A 22279-nucleotide genomic window follows, 5' to 3' on the forward strand; every position below is an offset into this window, starting at 1 on the left:
TGTCATTGTTGTGAGACTGTGCTACAGATCATCTAGCCTGCAAGAAGGTATGGGTGATTGCTCTCATAAAGCAAGTAAGAAAATTGTCAAAACTCAAGATAGGATAGTGATTATATCTGATTTTCTGCTGAAAGTATATTTTTGAGTATGATTAATACTTAATAATCTTTAAAGATCATGACAAAATTTAACTGTGATGTTAAATAAAAATTTTGAGTCTCTCACACAGTTGTTTTTATGTTCCTTTTTTTTTTAAATTAACTTATTTTATTTTATTTATTTTATTTATTTTATTTTTGGCTGTGTTGGGTCTTCATTGCTGCATGTGAGCTTTTCTCTGGTTTTGGCGAGCAGGGTCTACTCTTCGTTGTGTGCAGGCTTCTCATTGTGGTGGCTTCTCTTGTTGGGAACATGGGCTCTAGGCACACGGGCTTCAGTAGTTGTGGCGCGTGGGCTCAGTAGTTGTGGCTTGTGGGCCCTAGAACACAGGCTCAGTAGCTGTGGCACACGGGCTTAGTTGCTCCGCGGCATGTGGGATCTTCCTGGACCAGGGCTCGAACCCGTGTCTCCTGCATTGGCAGGCGGATTCTTAACCACTGCGCCACCAGGGAAGCCCCCTATGTTCCTTTTTATTTTTTGTACATTCCACTTCAGCCCTGTTGTCCTTCTAACTACTTTCAACCATGCCAAGCTTGTTTCTGCCCTAGGGCTTTTATTTGCTCTTTCCTGTGCCTGTACCATTCTTCCCTCATGCCCCACTCTCAAGAACCTCTCTTGAAAAAAAATTAAAAAAAAAAAAAAAAAAAAAAAAAAGAACCTCACTTGGCCTGTTCTCTTTTTGTCATTCAGTTATTGGCCCAAATGCCCCCTGAGAGAAATCATCTTTCCTGAGCATCCTATATAAAATACGATGCAGTTTTCTATCATTTCCTGTCATTTTCTGTCATCACTGTTGTCTTTATAGCAACACTGACATTGTATTCTGTACTCATTTGTTAATTATCTCCTCTACTAGTGTATGTGAGCTCCCAAGTGCAGGAGCTTTGTTTTCTCACTGTCAGATCCCTAGAATAATGCCTGACTCAGAGTAGGCACCCACTACATATTCACTGAATGGATGAATAAATGGATGTATGTGCTGACAGTTTTATGTTTAAAAAATCTTAAAGGGCAGTAACATAAATTACTTCTTGAATTTAATTATAACCAGCCAGGGAGAACTGGTTAGTAATGTATATTTGACAAGAAATATGACCTTTAAAGAAAAATGACCTTGTCATCAGAGAGCTTACAATACACAAGTAAGAGAATTCTGGGTATCGATACATTTACCCTAAACTTTATGAAAACAGGCTTCAGAAACTTAATTGACATAAAAGACAGCTTGAGCTCTTCAAAGGAAAGGCAGCACTTGTTCTGTGAGTGAAATTGAAATTCTGACTCTATAAATGAGATAAATGCCAATGGAAAATACAGAATAGCTAAACTCTTGATTGTTCTAAAATTAGGAGAAAGGCTGTTTAGTCATAGACAGTGACATACCAGTTAAAAATGGAAGGTTAGAGCCCAACACTGACAGAAGCCTGCAAACAACACAGAAATCACCACAGTGAGGGCTTTTTTGTAACATTCAGAGTGTCAGGAGAAGGCTTAGACACTGTTTGAGACAGATGATGAATTGTTAACAGACGAAGAGAAAGTAGAATTATTTGGCTATCTTTTCTGACAAGGAGAATTCTTTTGAAAGTAGAAAAGGCAAAAAATAAATGACTAACAGGTTAAAGAGTTAATATTTAAGACATCAAAACAGAACAACCAGAAAGGGCAGGTGGCCTTAGACTGAGAGGAGCTGGATTTAGAACTTGTCTCTGGCATTTACCAGGTCCTTCAGGCAAATCCACTAACCTTTCAGAGTTTGTTTTCTTTGCCGGAAAATGGGAATATCTGCCTGGCACATAGTAGGTATTACATAAATATTTGTTATATGAATGAGTGTGTTATTCATAGAGTTGTGAGACTCAGATGAGATAATCTGTGTTTTGTAAACTAAGACAAAAGGAAAATAATGCTAATCTAATATTTATTTACTGTTGTATATCAGCCAAGCATATTGTGTTATTCTTACCTAATTCCGACAGTAGCCCTTGAAGGTAGGTGCTGTAACTGTCCCCATTTTATAGATTAGGAAGCAGAGGCAAATGAAGTTAAGTAGCTAGCCTAATATTATACTATAAATAGATATGATGAAGCCAGAATTTAAACCTTTGTCTGACTCCAGAACCCATGCTCTTGACCACCTACAAATGATATATTGACAGAGGACATGAATTCAGGTAGATTGAGGGAGAAGAGAATTGATTTTCATTGAGTCACCTTGCTTATTGCCAGAAACCTTACAAATGCCATCTTCTTTAATCCTCAGAGTCATATGATGAGGTTCATTTCCACATTTCCAAGAGAATGATATAATACTAAGGCTAAGAGTAGTTTAATAAATTCTCAAAAGTCAAACCCTAAAGTAAGAAGGAGCGGGAATTTTTTTTTTTTTAATATTTATTTATTTTGGCTGCACCGGGTCTTAGTTGCAGCACCGGATCTTCATTGCGGCATGCGGAATATTTTGTTGTGGCATGCCAGCTCTTTGTTGTGGCTCATGGGCTTCTTTCTATGTGTGGTCCCTTGGCATGTGGGATCTTAGTTCCCCGACCTGGGATTGAACCACGCCCCCTGCATTGGAAGGCATATTCTTAACCACTGGACCACCAGGGAAGTCCCAGGAGCTGGAATTTGAATTCACATTTGTCTTACTCCAAATCCCTTACTTCCTACAATCATATTTGCTGCCTCTCTAGGGGAAATCAAATTTAAAAGGGAGGGAGGAATGTTTAACTTTGCTAATACTCTAAAAATGTAAATTGAAATTATTGAGGCACTATTTAACATTTAATTTGTAGTCATATATAAAGATGGTAATATCTAGTGTTTGTGAATATTTGGTGACAGCGGCATTGTGTAAAGTATTACATACAGTTCCTTTGGGAAAGGTTTTGGCAGTAGTATCAGGAGTCCTAAATCTCATAATCATTGCCTCCTTAGGAGATAATTCAAAAAAAAAGCTATGTGTCCAGATTTTTAAAATAAGATCATCTAATAGACTGTCCTAAGACTTTGTGTCCTTTTTAACATTTAATCCCCTACTACTTCAGTGAGGATAGAGAAGGCATTCTTACCATAATTGCAGATGATTCAGAACTGGGGAGGATGATAAGATGAGTCTGTCAGATTTCTTCTGTTGTCATATTATTTGCTAGGTGTCAGTCCTCCCCTGTCAGTTGTCAGATGATCACTTTTCAAAAAGAAAGGCTTGTCAGCAGAATTGAAATTGAGTGGCAGTGTAGACTAAATCATTGTGTATAGCCCCCCTTTACCTGGCACCATGATTCTTGCTTACCAACGACCACTGAATTAATCTGGTTTCAGGTTTTAATAATTCATGATTTATTTACCTGCCATTTTTGTCTTTACTTTTCTCTAGAAATGATAATTTTTGTCTATAGTTTCTGGTTTTTCCTCGCTTCATCTTTTTTCTCACTGCCTGATGATCTAGATACCAATCATCTCATGTTTCGGTTGGCTAGAACAATTTGTTTTCATGAGTAGTTCATGCCAGAAACATTGCTGGTCCAGTAACAACTGCTGAGTGGCTCTTTGTTGCCTCATTCAGCAATAGAGTAGTTCCTTGTGTGGTTGCTCACCTTTCTGGAGTATGAGAATTCTTGCCTCTTTATGTCATGTTCTATGGACCAGAGTATTTTCCAGAGCTCTAATTATCATGGTAAAAGTTCCTTTTGTATGAGCTGCCAGGAGTGATAAAATTTAAAGAAAAAAAAAAAACTTTTAAATACCAGGGATTCAGAAACTTTCTTTGAACATTTATTTTGTGTATGCATTTTGTATTTAAGTTGTTCTAGTTTTTATTCTTATGTGGTTATTTAACAAGCTCTTTCCCTCTCTTCTATACTTAATATCGTAGGTAGATGATAAAATGCTCAGCTGTCAGGAGGACGTTTGATCTTTAAAAGTACGAGGATGTAGGGATTTCCCTGGCGGTCCAGTGGTTAAGACTCCGCATTTCCACTGCAGGGGGCGGGGTTCGCTCCCTGGTTGGGGAACTAAGATCCTGCATGCCATGCAGCGCGGCCAAAAAAAAAAAAGTACGACGATCTGCAAAAGTTAGTAGTCTAGAGTGACGTTTTCCGTTTTATATTCTTTGGAATGCCAGTCCTGTAACATGTTCCCTACTGCAAACCAACTCTCTCTCAATAGTCCTGATTCATATATAGTGTTAAAGATCAAAAAAGTCCTGCAGAAAAAAAACCTGTTAAACGTTTTAATCTCAGTATTTCCCAAACTTACTTGACAATGGAACCACTTTAAACAACCAACCAACCTTTGACACTCTATAGGACTCTCAAAAAATAATTGGGAAATAACATCCCAGAGATATTAGTTTAGAGGTCTGTGGACAGCCCTGGAAAGTTTCAAGCATAGTAAAGACTATGAACTTTGTCCTGAAAGTGGAGTCTAGTACAGGGGTCGGCAAACTTTTTCTGAAGGCCAGATAGTAAATATTTTCAGCTGTTTGGGTCATATGGTCCCTGTTGAAGCTCTTCAGCCCTGCTATGAAAGCAGCCATAGACAGAGCTAATATGAGTGAGTATGACTGTGTTCCAGTAAGACTACAAAAACAAGCTGCAGACCTGTAGTGTGCTGCCCTCTAGTCTAGCAGGTCAAGGAGAGATGGAAAACATTTTATGATCCTCCTGCGCCTGCTCCAGGTTTTTACAATGTGGTTCATTCAGTTTAAGCTGAAGTGTTGAAAGGTTTAAGAATTATTGTATGGTTAATGCCTGATTCCTCAAATTACTCATGTTTGAGTAAGGAACTAGAGGGGTTGAATGTAAATTCAGGGTTTACATTTGGAAATTATATACTAGGAATTCTTTTTTAGGGTTTTATGTGGGATTGACTTTTGATCTAGTTCATGTCCATAGCACTTTGAGGGAAAGTAAAGGAGATTACTGCATATGGTGTTTTGTTTTGTCTTTTGTAAAATTTGTGTGAATGGCTAGGCAGTAATTTCTTTTTTTTGTAGTTTTAAAAAATATTTATTTTATTTATTTATTTTTAATTTTTGGGTGCATCGGGTCTTAGTTGCAGCACTTGGGCTCTTCGCTGTGGCGCGTGGGTTTCTCTCTAGTTGTGGTGTGCGGGTTTTTTTTTTCTTTCTCTAGTTGTGGTGCATGGGCTCTGTAGTTTGTGGCATGCGGGCTCTCTAGTTGAGGCACTTGGGCTCAGTAGTTGTGGCGCATGGGCTTAGTTGCCCCACGGCACATGGGATCTTAGTTCCCCGACCAGGGATAGAACCCATATCCCCTTCATTGGAAGGCAGATTCTTTACCACTGGACCACAACGGAAGTCTCTAGGCAGTACATATTTTATCTCAGTGACCTAAACTGTAATTCTACTGTTATTAAAACATCTAATGTTAGTTGGTTAGAAGGCATTAACTTGATAAAGTAGCACAGAAGTATATTGCCTGGGAACTTCCCTGGTGGTGCAGGGGTTAAGAATCCTCCTGCCAATGCAGGTGACACAGGTTCAATCCCTGGTCTGGGAAGATCCCACATGAGCAAATAAGCCTGTGCGCCACAACTACTGAGGCTGCGCTCTAGAGCCCGTGAGCCATAACTACTGAGCCCACGTGCCCTAGAACCTGCGTGCTGCAACTACTGAAACACACGTGCCTAGAGCCCGTGCTCTGCAACAAGAGAAGCCACTGCAATGAGAAGCCCGCGCACCATAGCGAAGAGTAGCCCTTGCTCGCCGCAACTAGAGAAAGCCCACGTGCAGCAGCAACAAAGACCCAACGCAGCCAAAAACAAAAAAAAAGTATATTGCATGTGTGCAGTGTTTATATATAAAACTGTCAATACAATTGAAAATGTTTATATTCTTTTCCTTGGTAAATTCCCCTTTGGGGACTTCATCTTAAGGAAATAATGTGAAATTTGGAAAAAGCTGTGCTCTCAGAGATGCATATTTCAACGTTATTTATAATACTGAAAAAATTAGGGATAACTAACTATCTGACAAGGAATGCTTATATATTTTATACACCACTAGGTGGAATTTTATGCACCTATTTAAAGTGGTATCAGGGGACTTCCCTGGTGGTCCAGTGGTTAAGACTCTGCACTCCCAATACATGGGGCCTGGGTTTGATCCCTGCTCAGGGAACTAGATCCCACATGCCGCAACTAAAAGATCCTGCATGCTGCAACTAAGACCTGGCGGAACCAAATAAATAAAATAAAATAAATAAAAATCTTTTTTTAAATGGGGGCACTTCCCTGGTGCTCCAGTGGGTAAGACTCTGTGCTCCCAATGCAGGGGGCCCAGGTTTGATCCGTGGTCGGGGAACTAGATATCCCACATGCATGCCGCAGCTAAGAAGTCCACATGCTGCAACTAAAAAACCCACATGCTGCAACTGAGTCCTCATGCCGCAACTAAGAAGCTGCATGCCACAACTAAAAGATCCCGCATGCCTCAACTAAGACCCAGCGCAGCCAAAATAAATAAGTAAATAAATAAATATTAAAAAAAAAAGTGGTATCTATTAAAAGTAATATTGGGGCTTCCCTGGCAGTGCAGTGGTTAAGAATCTGCCTGCCAATTCAATCCCTGGTCTGGGAAGATCCCGCATGAGCAACTAAGTGTGTGCACCACAACTACTGAGGCTGCGCTCTAGAGCCCGCGAGCCATAAACTACTGAGCCCACGTGCCCTAGAACCCGTGTGCTGCAACTAATGAAGCACACGTGCCTAGAGCCCGTGCTCTGCAACAAGAGAAGCCACGGCAATGAGAAACCTGCGCACCACAGCAAAGAGTAGCCCCTGCTCGCCACAACTAGAGAAAGCCCACGTGCAGCAACGAAGACCCAACACAGCCGTAAATAGATAGATAGATAAATAAATAAATAAATGTATGTAATAGTAACCTGCTGGTTAAAAATATTAGCACTCTTGGTATAGGAAATTTTAAAACGTTAATTAAAAATAGATATATGTATGAAGAAATATGAAAGCTATTACATAAATATGATAACACTAGGTGTTTTTTCTCCCCATGATGAAACTTTGGGAGATTTAAGCTTCTTTTCCATATTTTTCAAGGTTATTGTGCTAAGCATGTGTATATATATATGTATTTTAAATGAGGATAAAATTTTTTTTTTAAGTAATCTTTATGTAACTTTGACTTTATAGCAATTTCTTTCGAATATTTATTCCAGAGAGTAGCAGACCGACTGTATGGTGTATATAAAGTACATGGGAATTATGGGCGAGTTTTCAGGTAAGCATTATGTAAACTTTTATAATAAACAACAACTAGCTCTAATTAGCTTTTTGCCTAAGAACTATAATTCTTGAAAATATATGATTCTGGAAAGCAAAAGATTATTTCTTAAATGATGTCCTATAGTAGTAGTCTTCAAACTTTTCACTGTAAAGCCTTTGTTTAAATAAAGAATAATAAGGAAGCCCAATATATTGAGCAGATAAAAGATAAACTGCTCTGAAGCAGTGAGCGGTGTCTTTTACTTTCTTGGCAGAATGCCCAAGAAGATTCCTTTGGAAATCACTGTCATATAGAGTTAGCGGTTTTCTTTTTCTTTTCTTTCTTTGTGTCACTTTATAATTTCTGAAGGCTTTTGCAAGATGGGTTTTTCAGTCTTGAGGTAATATTAGTGTAAATTAGAATATTTACTTGTGTAGATAACTTGCATATCTTGGTTATTTTTGAGCTTTTTGTGAATTTTTGTGTGTGTTATTTTAGTTGTGACATTTTAGAAGTTAATTATCCAAACCTTTTTTTTTTTTTTTTTTTTTTATTTATGGCTGTGTTGGGTCTTCGTTTCAGTGCGAGGGCTTTCTCTAGTTGCGGCAAGTGGGGGCCACTCTTCATCGCGGTGTGCAGGCCTCTATCGCGGCCTCTCTTGTTGTGGAGCACAGGCTCCAGACGTGCAGGCTCAATAATTGTGGCTCACGGGCCCAGTTGCTCCGCGGCATGTGGGATCTTCCCAGACCAGGGCTCGAACCCGTGTCCCCTGCATTGGCAGGCAGATTCTCAACCACTGCGCCACCAGGGAAGCCCTATCCAAACCTTCTTTTAAGAAAAATGTCCTTGCTAATGTTCTAAGTCCTTTTGATTGAATTAATCAAAATAATTCATTTAACATATTTGAATAGGTAAGACATTCATATAGCACAAAATTCAACAGGAACAAAAGCTTATATAGTGAAAAGTCTCTTCCCTCCTGCCTGCCAACCACCCCGGTCTCCTCCTCTGAGGCAACTAATAGCAGTTTCTGAGTTACTTGTGTATCCTTCTAGTAACATGTAGCACCATAAATGTATATATTAACACACAAACAAATGCATTTCTCCCTCCCCCCTTTTTAAAAAAAATATTTACTTATTTTTCGGCTGCGTCGGGTATTAGTTGTGGCACACGGGATCTTTCATTGCAGCGCGCGGGCTTCTCTCTCTAGTTGTGGCACGTGGGCTTCTCTCTAGTTGTGGCGCACAGGCTCCAGAGCATGTGGGCTCTGTAGTTGTGGCGCGTGGGCTCAGTAATTGCAGCGGATGGGCTCAGTTGCCCCTTGGCATGTGGGATCTTAGTTCCCTGACCAGGGATCGAGCAGGCATCCCCTGCATTGCAAGACAGATTCTTAACCACTGGACCACCAGGGAAGTCCCCCCCCCCCCGTTTTTTTAAACATGGAAAGAGAGCATGTTTTAAACATTGCTATGTTCACTTGTTTTACTTTGCTTTTTTTTTAACTTAAAAACAGCTCTCCAATATATATTGCTATCAGTAAATAACTGTATCGGGCTTTTTTTTTTTTTTTTTTTTTAATTTTTTGGCTGCATTGGATCTTCATTGCTATGTGCGGCCTTTCTCTAGTTGTGGTGAGCCAGGGCTACTCTTCGTTGCGGTGCGTGGGCTTCTCATTGCGGTGGCTTCTCTTGTTGAGGAGCACGGGCTCTAGGCGTGCGGGCTTCAGTAGTTGCAGCACGTGGGCTCAGTAGTTGTGGCTTGTGGGCTCTAGAGGGCAGGCTCAGTAGTTGTGGCGCATGGGCTTAGTTGTTCCGTGGCATGTGGACCAGGGTTTAAACCCGTGTCCCCTGCATTGGCAGGCGGATTCTTAACCACCGCACCTCCAGCGAAGCCCTTCTGGTGGTTTTTGATATACAGAAATACTCAATTTGTTAAATTCAGTTAACATATAAGTGGTTAGATTTTCTCCTTTATAAAGTAATAGCCTCTGACTTTTGTGTATATCTTAATAAGGTCTTCCCCACTATGGATTATAAAAAAAATAGATTTTTCATTTCTTCTACATTTTTGTGGTTTTATACATTTTTGATTCATATTAAATTTATTTGAATGTCAGGTGTGAGATATGGCTACATATTTACTTAATTTGAGTAACAGGTTATCCATATGTCTTGGTTGATCAAATGCAAGATGGGACAGTATCAGCATTATATGATGTTTTTTAATGAAGAGAAGCATATTAATATTGTAAACATGTAGACTCGTCATAACTAGGATAGGAGTATATGTCTGAACAGGAATAATGGGAAGAAAGGCAAATCGTATTCAAGTCAGCTGCATGATGTGCGACTTACCTGCTTTTAGATCTATGCGTGAGTCAGCCCTGATTTTAAGAATACTACTCAAACTGGAACTCTAGTTAAGCTTGGGAATATGCTCATATGATAATTAACATAAATCAGACACTCTCAAAAGTAGTACATTTATTGTAAATAATAAATGGACTTGTGTTAATTTGAGAGGCAAGTGGATAAAAGGTCACTTGGCTGAATCAAATTGTAAAGAAAATTATTTGCATTAATGTCTCATGATAAATATTATACAGATTTGCCTTTGTGCTAACTCAGTAAATTAACAGAAAGCCATTTTACATCTAAAATATTTCATAAAAAGTGAGCCAGGGAGACCACAGGTGGTTGAGGTAATTTAAGCAGGTGATCAAGAGCCTGAACCAGAGCAATTGCCAGTAGGGACTATTAAGGAGACATAAATGACAAGATTTATCAATTGATTCTTTCAGTCATTCAGCACACATTTGCTGAGCTCCTGCTACCGTGGTAGGTGCTAAAGATACCAAAATTTAATTTGCAGGCAGCTGAATGATTAGGAGGATTGTGATAGAGAATATAGGAAAAATAACAGGTTTGAGGATGAATTAAAGGGTTCTGTTTTGAATAGATTGCATTTGATTTAAAGATTTCTATTAATTGGAAATTTGGATCTGCAGTGTGAGAGACTGGTGAGAATATGAGTTATATATAAAAGTTACATCCTAATAGAATGATATTTAATGTAGGGTTAAGGTGATAATGTTAGAGGGTTAGCTTAAGTCTGTGAGAGACTCAAGGGCGGAATCTTGGGGAATATCTGTGTTCAGTGGTCAGGCAAAGAAAAGGAATGTGAGGGAGACATTGGGAAATTGATGAGGAGTGTACAGTGTCAAGCAAGTGAAGGGAGCACTTCAAGAAGTTGGAGTTATACTGTAGAGGAATTGAATTTAGTCGAAAAGAGGGGAAATGGGTGGGTAAATCTTCGGTGTTAATTTGGAGAGCAGTTTGGTTTGAGTGATATAATGCTGTGGTCCTAGGAATGACAGGAAAGGGTTAAGGAAGGAAAGACAGCAAGTTACTGATAAGTCTGTTAAGAAAAGTCTCTGAGGTTATTCTTGAAGGGGTATAGGGCCTCTTTGTGGTGGTGGTGGTGGTTTTTTGCAGGGGGAGCAAGGGTAGGAGGGTGGATGGGAGAGAAGATAGAGAGGAAGGCACAGAACTGTCTTAAAGGAGAGGAGCAGTATGTGGCAGGAGGCCACTTTAGCTGGCCCCTGTCTTAGTAAAGCAGGTGTCTCTGCTGAGAACAGGTGGGGTGATCTGTGGTTAGGAAGCTTGAGGGGAGTGATATAGGGCAGTCTGTCTCAAACTAATGGAGAGGAGAGTTCTTAAACTGATCCTACTGCATACCCTCCTTTATCTCCCCTTACCAGCTCCGTCGGGGATTGGCTGGAAGCAGCTGTGGCAAGTGCAGAATATCTTTGAAGACTTGAGTTCTGTCAGTTTATTCAAATTTTACATTTTACTCTGTAGAGCATCCATGGTTATTTAAGTATATATGTAACTTTCCCTGCCTCAAACTTAAAATTCGTTCTTCAGAAAAACTGTCCCATGCTTAGATGGCTTCAGATATCCAAGATGAAGTATCCCAGTTTGAGAAGCACTGATGAGGGTATCATTTAGGAAAGTGGGAAAGGATTGCTGAGCAGTACCAATTGGTAACGAGTGTTTTTTATCTTTTCTTTTTGTTTCCTTTTTATTTTTTCATTACTCTTATGGTCAGTGGCACTACACTGACCATAAGAGTAATGAAAAAAATCCAGGGAATTCCCTGGTGGTCCAGTGGTTAGGACTCGCATTTTCACTGCCGGGGCCTGGGGATTAAGTTCCCACAAGCCTCGCGGCGCAGCCAAAAAAAAAGAGTAATGAAAAAATCCAGAGCTTGAGAGTCACATAATTGGAAAAAAGTTTAATGTGTTTCTGTTCTTTGGTTTGAAATTTGAGAGGGGAAGAAATATAAAGCTGATTTCATCAGCTTTGTCTCTTAATTTAAATGTTTTCTATATATATCAAATAACTTTGTAAAAGTATGCCTTTTTGCTATAGAGATTGAAGTGAGAAAATGGATTAAGAAAAAAGATTGAGCTATGAGTGGAAAAGGACCGTCAAAGAGGGAAGGAAAGGTGACAAGACTTAAACTTACTTGTAAGTAAGAAATGAGCAGGAATTAGATGCACAGAGAAGAAACAGGGAAGATTTTTGTAATATGTTCATGTTGCATGTTGCTGGGGTTTTTTGTTTTTGTTGTTGTTTAAAGTATAGGAGTTCATTTTGTGCTCTTCTTGAGTTCCTAGGCTTTTTGCAGCTTCCTCCTGGATATAGCACCTGATTCAATTTAGGACAGGCCAAAGGGTCATTCCATGTAGGTGCTTATAGGACTTGTCTATATGTTCACTAGTTTCAGGAACTTTTGAGATCTGCCTGTCAAGAATTAGACCAAACACTGTTGACATGAAACAAATAGACTGCCAGATATTTCTCCAGCAAAGATTAGCAAAGATTTGCAGTTTCAGGCTGCAACGATGGCAAGGCTCATGCAAGTTCCCACAGGGCAAGGGAAGGAGAAGGCTTTTATAGAGAGGAAAAGGAAGTTGGGAGGGCTAGAGTAAACAAAGAGTCTCTGTGGCTTTTCATTGGCTGAGACCTGGCCAGGAAAGAAGAGGAATCTTTCTTCTTCTTCTTGGGCTCTGCTGTGGACACAGGGCATGAGAGCTCCCCCTTTTGGTCTTCCAACTCTATTTAATTGAGGTTTCTGTTTATTTTTTACAATACATAGGCGGGATTCACTCTGCAAAAGAATTAGAAAAAAGAGAGTTTTAAGTGCCAGTAACTAAGTTTTTGAAGCTAATGAAAGCCGTCAGGAGCTAATAGCCTAAAATGTTATATTCTGTTAATTGAACATTTTAAAATACTCATCTTAATTCATAGATTGTGAATCCATATAGAAGCAACCAAGGAAACACATCTTTCCCAGATTCAGTTGGTATAATTCCTTTCAAGGGATTCCAGGAAACTGCAAAAGCAAATTTCTTTCAAAGAGTCATGTGTAAACATGATCAGGGATATGCAAACCTTGTCATATACCTCAGAGCTCAAAGACGCACAGGATGTATTTTGTTGAAGGATTCTATAATTTATTTTTTATTTTTTGGTCATATGGTTGACAAGTGGTGGTGAAGAGCTCTTTTTTTTTTTTCTTTTGGCCGTAACATGCAGCTTGTGGGATCTTAGTTCCGTGACCAGGGACCGAACCCGTGTACCCTGCAGTAGAAGCGCGGAACCCTAACCACTAGACCGCCAGGGAATTCCCTAAAGAGCTCTTTTGATTAAGAAAGCCAAAAAAATGAAGTGAAGGTTGGGATTAGTAGGTAGAACACTCTGATGGCAGTTGATTCTAATCTCAGCTCTGCCTCTCATTGGATGCCTGACTTTTGAGTAAACCATGTTAGATCTCTGAGCCCGATTTTAAATATCTGTTCAATTGTGGGGTTAAATGGGGAGAGTGATTTCCAAACCCTTTTTTAGCATGGAACTTTGTTTAAATGAAATGATATACGGAAGTATAAACAAATAAAACTTATTACTATAGACCTGCTTGGGGCTGGAGACTTTCCCTCCCATGCCTCTATCCCTGATGAACACCAGATTGGGCAGCTAAATTTAGTTCTGTACCTCTATTTTTGTTGTAATAATATTTTTATTCCTTTCCAGAGTCTTGACCCTTGGGCATTCTTGGAGTTCTTTCCTTTCTTTCTTAATGGAACTGTAAAATACTAGAGCAGGAGGGACCTTTGTGGTTTTATAGTTCAGATTCCTTAAGCTAGGAGATAAGGATGGACTTCAGGTTCTCTGAAGTCTCTGAAATTATTTATAGTTATTATGAAATATTAACTATATTCCCTGTGCTGTACAATGTATCCTTATAGCTTGTTTATTTTACACATAATAGTTTGTACCTCTTAATTTCCTATCCCTATTTTGCCCCTCCCTCCTTCCCTCTTCCCACTGGTAACCACTTATTTGTTCTCTATATCTGTGAGTCTGTTTCTTTTTATTATATTCACTAGTTTGTTTTTTTTAGATTCCATGTATAAGTGATAACACACAGTTCTCTGTCTGATTTATTTCACTAAGCATAATCCTCTGTCTGATTTATTTCACTAAGCATAATACCCTCCAAGTCCATCCATGTTGTTGCAGATGGCAAAATTTCATTCTTTTTTGTGGCTGAGTAATATTTCGTTTTGTGTGTGTGTGTGTGTGTATGTGTTTCTGTATATACACACACATATATATACCACACTTCTTTATCCATTCGCCTGTTGACGTCTGTTAGGTTTCTTCCATATATTGGAAATTGTAAATAATGCTGCTGTGAACATTGGGGTGCATGTATCTTTTCGAGTCAGTGTTTTCATTTTCTTCATATTTATAACCCAGGAGTGGAATTGTTAGAGCAGGCAGTTAGCCAGATACGAGCAGAGAAGAGAGGCATGGGTCATATGACAGGAAACCATACATCTTGCAATGACAGGGTCCTAGAGGCAAAGAAAGGTGGGAACCTCTTGTGTCTGAATGTAACTTTTTGCTCATTATACCCTCATTACAATAGAATTAACATTGCAGCCAGAGCAGTACCCATCATGCACCTGACGCCATGGCAGATCCGAGAAGACCAAGGACAAAAACAGCCCCTCCTCTCAGAAAGGTGGAACTTGGATGAAAGCCAGGAAGTTACCCCAGAGTCCCTACCTCCTTGATGAATATTCCACCCGTTTTCACACCCCATATAACCAGCTTGCCAGAAGGAGCTCGGGGCAGCTGCTCTTCTGAGCTTGCCAGCTCTCCCTCCTGAGAGTATACTGTTGCTCAGTGAATCTTCACTTCGCTTACTTGGCGTCTGTGTCTCGTCTCTGAATTATTTCTGTGACAAAACAAGAACCTACCCTCTGGCAACAGAATTGCTGGGTCATATGGTAGTTTTGTTTTTAGTTTTTTGAGGGCTCTCCATACTGTTTTCCACAGTGGCTGCACCAGTTTACATTCCCACCAACAAGTGTACAAGGTTTCCCTTTCTCCACGTCCTTGCCAACATTTGCTGTTTGTGCTCTTTTTGATGATAGCCATTCTGACAGGTGTGAGGTGGTATCTCATTGTGGGTTTTTGTTTTTAATAATCTTTTTTTAAAAAAGTAAATTTATTTATTTATTTTTGGCTGTGTTGGGTCTTTGTTGCTGCGTGTGGGCTTTCTCTAGTTGTGGCGAGTGGGGGCTACTCTTTGTTGCGGTGCGCAGGCTTCTCATTGTGGTGGCTTTTCTTGTTGCGGAGCACGGGCTCTAGGCACGCAGGCTTCAGTAGTTGTGGCTCACGGGCTCTAGAGCACAGGCTCAGTAGTTGTGGCACACGGGCTTAGTTGCTCTGCGGCATGTGGGACCAGGGCTCGAACCTGTGTCCCCTGCATTGGCAGGTAGATTCTTAACCACTGCCACCAGCTAAGTCCCTCATTGTGGTTTTGATTTGCATTTCTGTGGTGATTAGTAGTACTGAGCATCTGTATGTCTTTGGAAAAATGTCTATTCAGGTCTTCAGTCCATTTTTTAATTGAGTTCAGTTTTTCTGATATTGAGTTGTATGAGCTATTTATGTATTTTGGATATTATCAGTCATATCATTTGCAGCTATTTTCTCCCATTGCATAGGCTGTCTTTTCATTTTGTTGATGGATTCCTTTGCTGTGCAAAAGCTTTTAAGTTGAATTAGATCTCATTTGTTTATTTTTGCTTTTGTTTCCTTTGCTTTAGGAGACAGATCCAAAAAAATATTGCAACGATATATGTCAAAGAGTGCTCTGCCTATATTTTCTTCTAGGAGTTTTATGATTTCCTGTCTTACATTTAGGTCTTTAATCCATGAAGTCTCTGAAATTGTATGCAAAATTTTGTTTGTGATTTTCCCTCCTTAGTGGAAAAGGTCCACAGTCTTCATCAGATGCTACAAAAGATTTATTACCCTCTTTGATCTGGTTCATCTGTGACAGTTATCCACCCATTAAGTACTTTATGATAGCAATTATGCCTCTTGTAAAGTTGATGCTAAATCCTTCTATACTTTTTATTTTATTTATTTATTTATTTTATATTTTGGCTGCGTTGGGTCTTCATTGCTGCGCGCGGGCTTTTCTCTAGTTCCAGCGAGCAGGGGCTACTCTTCATTGCGGTGCGCAGGCTTCTCATTGCTGTGGCTTCCCTTGTTGCGGAGCACGGGCTCTAGGCACGCAGGCTTCAGTAGTTGCAGCACACAGGTTCAGTAGTTGGTGGTATGCAGGCCCTAGAGCATGTGGGCTTCAGTAGTTGCGGCGCGTGGGCTCAGTAGTTGTGGCTCACAGGCTTTAGGGCATGCGGGCTTCAGTAGTTGTGGCATGCGGGCTCTAGAGCGCAGGGTCAGTAGTTGTGGTGCACGGGCTTAGTTGCTCTGCAGCGTGTGGAATCTTCCCGGACCAGGGATTGAACCCATGTCCCCTGCATTGGCAGGAGGGTTATTAACCACTGCGCTACCAGGGAAGTCCCTCCTTCTGTACTTTAATAGTTCCTTGTTAATGGATCCCTCCTCTCCCTCCTCTCCCTCCTCTCCCTCCCTAAACTGGTTAACATTTTCTAGTTCCAAACCTCAGCATATACCTGGACCCCAGTTAGAACCTTTTGTTTAGCAGATGCTTCTTAAATTGTAATAGGCATACAAGTCACCTGGAGAACTGTTAAAATGAATATTCTGAGTCAGTAGATCTGGAATGAGTCCTGCGAGTCTGCATTTCCAACAAGTTCCAGGTGATGCTGTTCATAGACCACGGTTTGAGTAGTCAAGGGCTAGACTATGTATATCTTGAGGGGAGAGGTCTTGTGCCTAGTAGTGGCTGATACATAGAACCCAGTACATGTTTCCCTCCTCACATTTATTCATTTATCGGTTCATTCTTTCATTTTACCTACAACCTATAAATGCCAAGGATTTATCAGGCACTAAACGACTTAATAGGAGTAAATAGATGATTAAGTGTAAGTCTTACCTTTCTTGAACTAGTTTTTAGTCTTGTTTGGTAAACAAAAGAATTAAATTTGGTTATATTGACCTTGAGTTGGTAGCACATTAAAAGGTGCTCAAAGATTAGATGGATGAAGTACCTGTGGAACATCCAATAGATAGTTGATCTGGACTGTCTATTAATTCTGTTGACGTGACTCATAGCTGCATTAACTGTGATTGCTACCTTACAAATTTGGCTACTTATGCCTGTAATCTGCCAAAACCCTTAGACTTTGTTTTTCATGTGAAGAGCTGGGCTTTAGGTATGTTGAATTTGAAGTGACAGAGGTATATAAAAGCAGAATTGGGCTTCCCTGGTGGCGCAGTGGTTGAGAGTCTGCCTGCCAATGCAGGGGACATGGGTTCGAGCCCTGGTCTGGGGAGATCCCACATGCCGCGGAGCAACTAGGCCCGTGAGCCACAACTACTGAGCCTGCGTGTCTGGAGCCTGTGCTCCACAACAAGAGAGGCTGTGATAGTGAGAGGCCCGCGCACCGCGATGAAGAGTGGTCCCCGCTCGCTGCAACTAGAGAAAGCCCTCGCACAGAAACGAAGACCCAACACAGCCAAAAATAAATATAAAAATAAAAATTAAAAAAAAAAAAAAGCAGAATTGTCTTGTAGGCATTGGAAGTGTGGCTTTAGATAATATAGCTAGAGGTGTTAAAAATTCATTTTATAAACAGCAAAGCACTAAAAGGTTAACTGTTGCTATTACTATTTTGAGGGTAAACATATGAGTAAAAATTGTCAGAAGGAGATATGTTTGTTTGTTTTCCTTCCTTGACAGTTTTAAAAACCATGTGCGGTTTTACCCTTCTAGTGTTATAAGCATATAATCTGATATTTCAAGAACAGTGTATAAAAACTACAGATTAACAGAATCATAGTGTTTTAATTTTTTCCCTTTTATGATATATGCAATTGAAGGTGTTTATTATACATAGCAGAAAAATTGGAAACAATCTTGAATGGTCAGGAAAATGGTTAAAAAATTATGAGTTGCCATCTGAAATAATGCTGAGAACAAGTTATTTTAATAATGTGGGGAAATACTATTAATAGAAAAAGCATAATACAAAATTGCATATACTGCATGATCTCAGCCATATTAAAATGAGTAAATAAAAAGAACTAGAAGGAAATATATCAAATTATGTCATCTCTTAGTATTTAGGATTATAGATTCATTTCCCCCTTTATTATAATACACATATGCATCTTCCATAAGAAGGAATTTTTTTTTTTTTAAGTTTAATTTTTTTTTTTTTTTAATTTATTTATGGCTGTGTTGGTTCTTCGTTTCTGTGCGAGGGCTTTCTCTAGTTGTGGCAAGCGGGGGCCACTCTTCATCGCAGTATGTGGGCCTCTCACTATCGTGGCCTCTCTTGTTGCGGAGCACAGGTTCCAGACACGCAGGCTCAACAACTGTGGCTCACGGGCCCAGTCGCTCCGCGGCATGTGGGATCCTCCCAGACCAGGGCTCGAACCCGTGTCCCCTGCATTGGCAGGCAGACTCTCAACCACTGCGCCACCAGGGAAGCCCCAAGAAGGAATTTTTATTTCAAGAATTTCACTGAAATGACAACAAAATGATCTGTGCTTTTAAGTAGACTTTGTCATGCAACTTTAGTGCAAGTTATCAAAGTTTTATGGTACACCTAGTATTTCTGTACAGTTGTCTTTTTCTGTTACCTATTAAGATAGTGACATGTAATCGTGTGTTTATCAGAATCATCCATGTAGTAATTAAAAATATGCATGCTTCAGCTCTATCCCCGAGATTCTAATTAAGTAGATCAAGAGCAGGGTAAGCATTCATAGTTTCTAAAAGCACCACAGTTGATTTAAATAGGCACTCTAGCTGAGAAAGTTGTCTGTTAAGCAGAAACTGTTTTGTATGATACTTGCTTTACACTTAACAGCAGCAGATACAAACTTTTGAACTAATATTTTAAAGCCTTCACTTGCATTTAGTTGTTAAACTTCGGGGAAAGGAGCATATTTGAGTCACAGAAAATAAATCCAAAATAGATACTATACATTGTTTAAAAGCTAGCTAGAAAACAACCTTGTAAAAGAGTCCATTTAATAATATTCCATATCTAATTCATGATGTTTTTGGTTTTATCTTTTTCTTCTTAGTGAGTGGAGTGCCATAGAAAAAGAAATGGGTGATGGACTGCAGAGTGCTGGTCATCATATGGATGTGTAAGTACCCAGAGAATTTAAGGTAGAACCTGAGGTGACATTAGTGGTGAAGTGTTAGTGATTCTTCTGTTCTTCTGTTTTTATAAAGTTTGCTGGCATTTCTATTGTGCTCTCTGTATATAGATTTGACTTAAAGAAGTTTATCTCAGGAATGCAAGATTAATTTAACATTCAAAAATCTTTCAGTTCAATTCACATATTAGCAGAATAAAGAAGAAAACCCATGTGTTCATTTCAGTACATGTAGAAAAAGCATATCAACATCTATTCACAGTAAAAATTTTCATCAAGCTAGGAATATAAAGAATTTCCTCAGTCTAAAACTTACAGCTAATACTGTACTTAATAGTGAAATATTGGTGTTTTCTCCTAAAATCAGGAAGAAGGCAAGGTTGTCTGCTTCCACCACAACTAGTAAAAATGGTAGTAGAGGTCCTGGTCAGTGCAGTAAGATAAGAAAATCAAATACGGGGCATACATCTTAGAAAGGAAGAAGTAAAACGCTCTTTATTTGTGGTTAACAGGAGCTTTTTTTTTTTTTTCGTCTCTCCCCATTTATTTATTCATATATGTCACTAGAGACACATGGATTCCTATTTTATGGTTAACAGGAGCTTTTATGTAGAAAATCATAAAGAATCAACCAAAAATATTATGGAATAGCTGAATTTAATGAGAATGCATGATACACGATGAATATATTAAAATAAGTTGTTTTTACATACTAGTAACAATTGGAAAATAAAAACTTAAAAATGCCATTTATAGCATCAAAACAGAATACTTACAGATTAATTTAATGAAATATGTGAAAGACCTATACACTGAAAACTTTATATATAAACATTGCTGAGAGAAAGTAAAGACCTAAATAAATGGCGAGATTAAACCACGTTCATAGATTGATTGGAAGACTCAGTAGTGTTAATATGACCATTCTTCCTAAATCACAGTCCCAATCAAAACTCCAGTGACTTTTTAATAGAAATTGATAAGCTGATTCTAAAATTTATATGTAAATTCAAAGAACGTAGAATAGCCAAAACAGTCTTGAAAAAGGACAAGCCTGGAATATATTACCTGATTTCAAGACTTAGTATACAGCTATAGTTATCAGGAGGTATTGAGATAAAGAGATCAGTGGAATAGGCTGGAGTCCAGAAATAGATCCACATTTACATAGTTCATTTCAAGAAATGGTTCTGGAATAACTGGATATCTTCATGGAAAAAAATGAACCTTGGGCCATATCTCACACCTTACATAAAAACTAATTCAATTTGGATGATACACATAAGTGTAAAAGCTAAAGTTGCAGGTTTTAGTAGAAAACATAGGAGAATATTGTTGCAACCTTCGAGTAAGCAAAGATTTTTTAACGCGGATATGAAAAGAAAAAAATATTTTTAAAATGGTAAATTGTACTTCATCAAAATTAAAAATTTTGCTTATCAAAAGACACCATTGGAAGTGGAAGGAATGTGGGAGTACAGTTTCAGTTGGGGAAGATAAAAAGTTCTGGAGATGAATGGTGGTAATGGTTGCACAACCATATGAATGTACTTACTGCCACTGAACTGTACACCAATAAATTGTTAAAAAGGTGAATTTTACATTATATTTTACCACAAACACACACAAACGCACCATTAAGATAATGAAGAGGCAAGCCACACACTGGGAGTAAACATTTCCAACCGTAATATATAAAGAACTCCTACAACCGAATAATAAACAGACAAAAATATATTTATTTTATCTAAGTATTATTTTTGGGGGGGCTGTTATATAAGCTGACCAGCTGCTTTTCAGCCATTTTGTTAAGTCTTCGTGCATTCTGTTGACTGGACATTTTTAGTATTTGCAAGAATTTGGGATTATCCCTTTACTTGGTTTATTTACAGTGTTAAATAAAATTAATTTTAGTAATGATATCTAAAAAATCTTTACCATTTACCCTTTGCTACCCAAAGATGTGCTGCTTATCCCTACACTGTGTTTCCTATCTTCAAGCCACCAGCCACCTATCTTCTTTTTTGTTTTCTTAACATTAACTTTTCCAGAATTGTAGATTTATGAACTAAAGGCAGTTTTTCCTACTCTTAACAATGATTCTCAAGATGTCTTTCAGTCACATAGGGGAAATTCCACACTCTAACAAATGTAAATTTATATTTACAGAATACATATTTTGCCTACTTTTATAAATACTGTAAACATCACTTTTCAGTGAGTATTAACATAGATTTTTTGTTTGTTTTTAGAATTCAGTAAACTTGTTTACTTGCCTACATGAAGTGGGCTTGGAGACATAAAATATATTTTTCTTTTATGCCCATGCTAGGGAATCAGAATTAATTTGAAAAAAGGATGCTTCTTATACCATACAGAAGTAGTAAATGATATAGCCCATGTCCTTAGGGAATTTATAACGTGATCAGAGAAAACCAACACAAGAGACATTTCTTTGATAAAATTTAAGTCCTCAATTTTTGATAAGAGATCAGAAGTAGAGTGATGACTAGGACTAAAGAAGTCTGGGAAGATTTCTAGAGGTGTTGAGATACGTATGGTAGGATTTGGAGAAGTAGTGTGGAAACCCATCACATTTCTGTGCAAGGAAAGACTCAAGGCCAGGAACAAGAGTGGCACGACAGTGAAGGGCTTGTCCAGATCAAAGCAGAGATTGCTATTGAGAATTAGAATAAAATAAGGCTTCTAAAATTTTCTGTAATCTTTATTTGCTCGACTTTTCCTTTTGTAGCTTTTTGGCATTACTGTATGTAGTTGCTACCAGGAGCACTAATGTACCAATTATACTAAACTCTTACTCTTTCTACAGATTTTGTAGCCCTTTTTGTAATACATTTGAACAAAAGATATTACAGTGCTTCTTAAGCTACCTTAAGAAGGACCGTTTTTTGTTTGCTTTGTTTTTCTATTTCTAAGACCTTGCTGATCAAAACATTTAGGTAAATAAAATAAAATTGTCATGGTAATTAAAGATTGCTGTAGGGGGGAGGGATAAATTAGGAGTGTGGGATTAACAGATACAAACTACTGTACATAAAATAGGTAAGCAACAAGTGTTTACTGTATAGCACAGGGAACTATATTCAGTATCTTATAATAACCTATAATGGAAAATCTGAAAGAAATATATATATATAACTGAATCACTTTGCTGTACATC

General features: G+C 38.7%; 1 protein-coding gene across 1 annotated transcript in view; it reads left to right on the forward strand.

The window, feature by feature from the left end:
* The window catches only part of SNX4 (sorting nexin 4), a 66832-nt gene that overhangs the window by 32627 nt on the left and 11926 nt on the right, over positions 1-22279 (forward strand). Inside the window, exons 8-9 of the mRNA XM_007182784.2 lie at positions 7359-7420; positions 19021-19086. Coding sequence (XP_007182846.1) covers positions 7359-7420; positions 19021-19086 — 128 coding nt within the window. The remainder of the gene's footprint in view (positions 1-7358; positions 7421-19020; positions 19087-22279) is intronic.

The sequence above is a fragment of the Balaenoptera acutorostrata genome, chromosome 4, assembly GCF_949987535.1.
Source record: "Balaenoptera acutorostrata chromosome 4, mBalAcu1.1, whole genome shotgun sequence".
NCBI lineage: Eukaryota > Metazoa > Chordata > Mammalia > Artiodactyla > Balaenopteridae > Balaenoptera > Balaenoptera acutorostrata.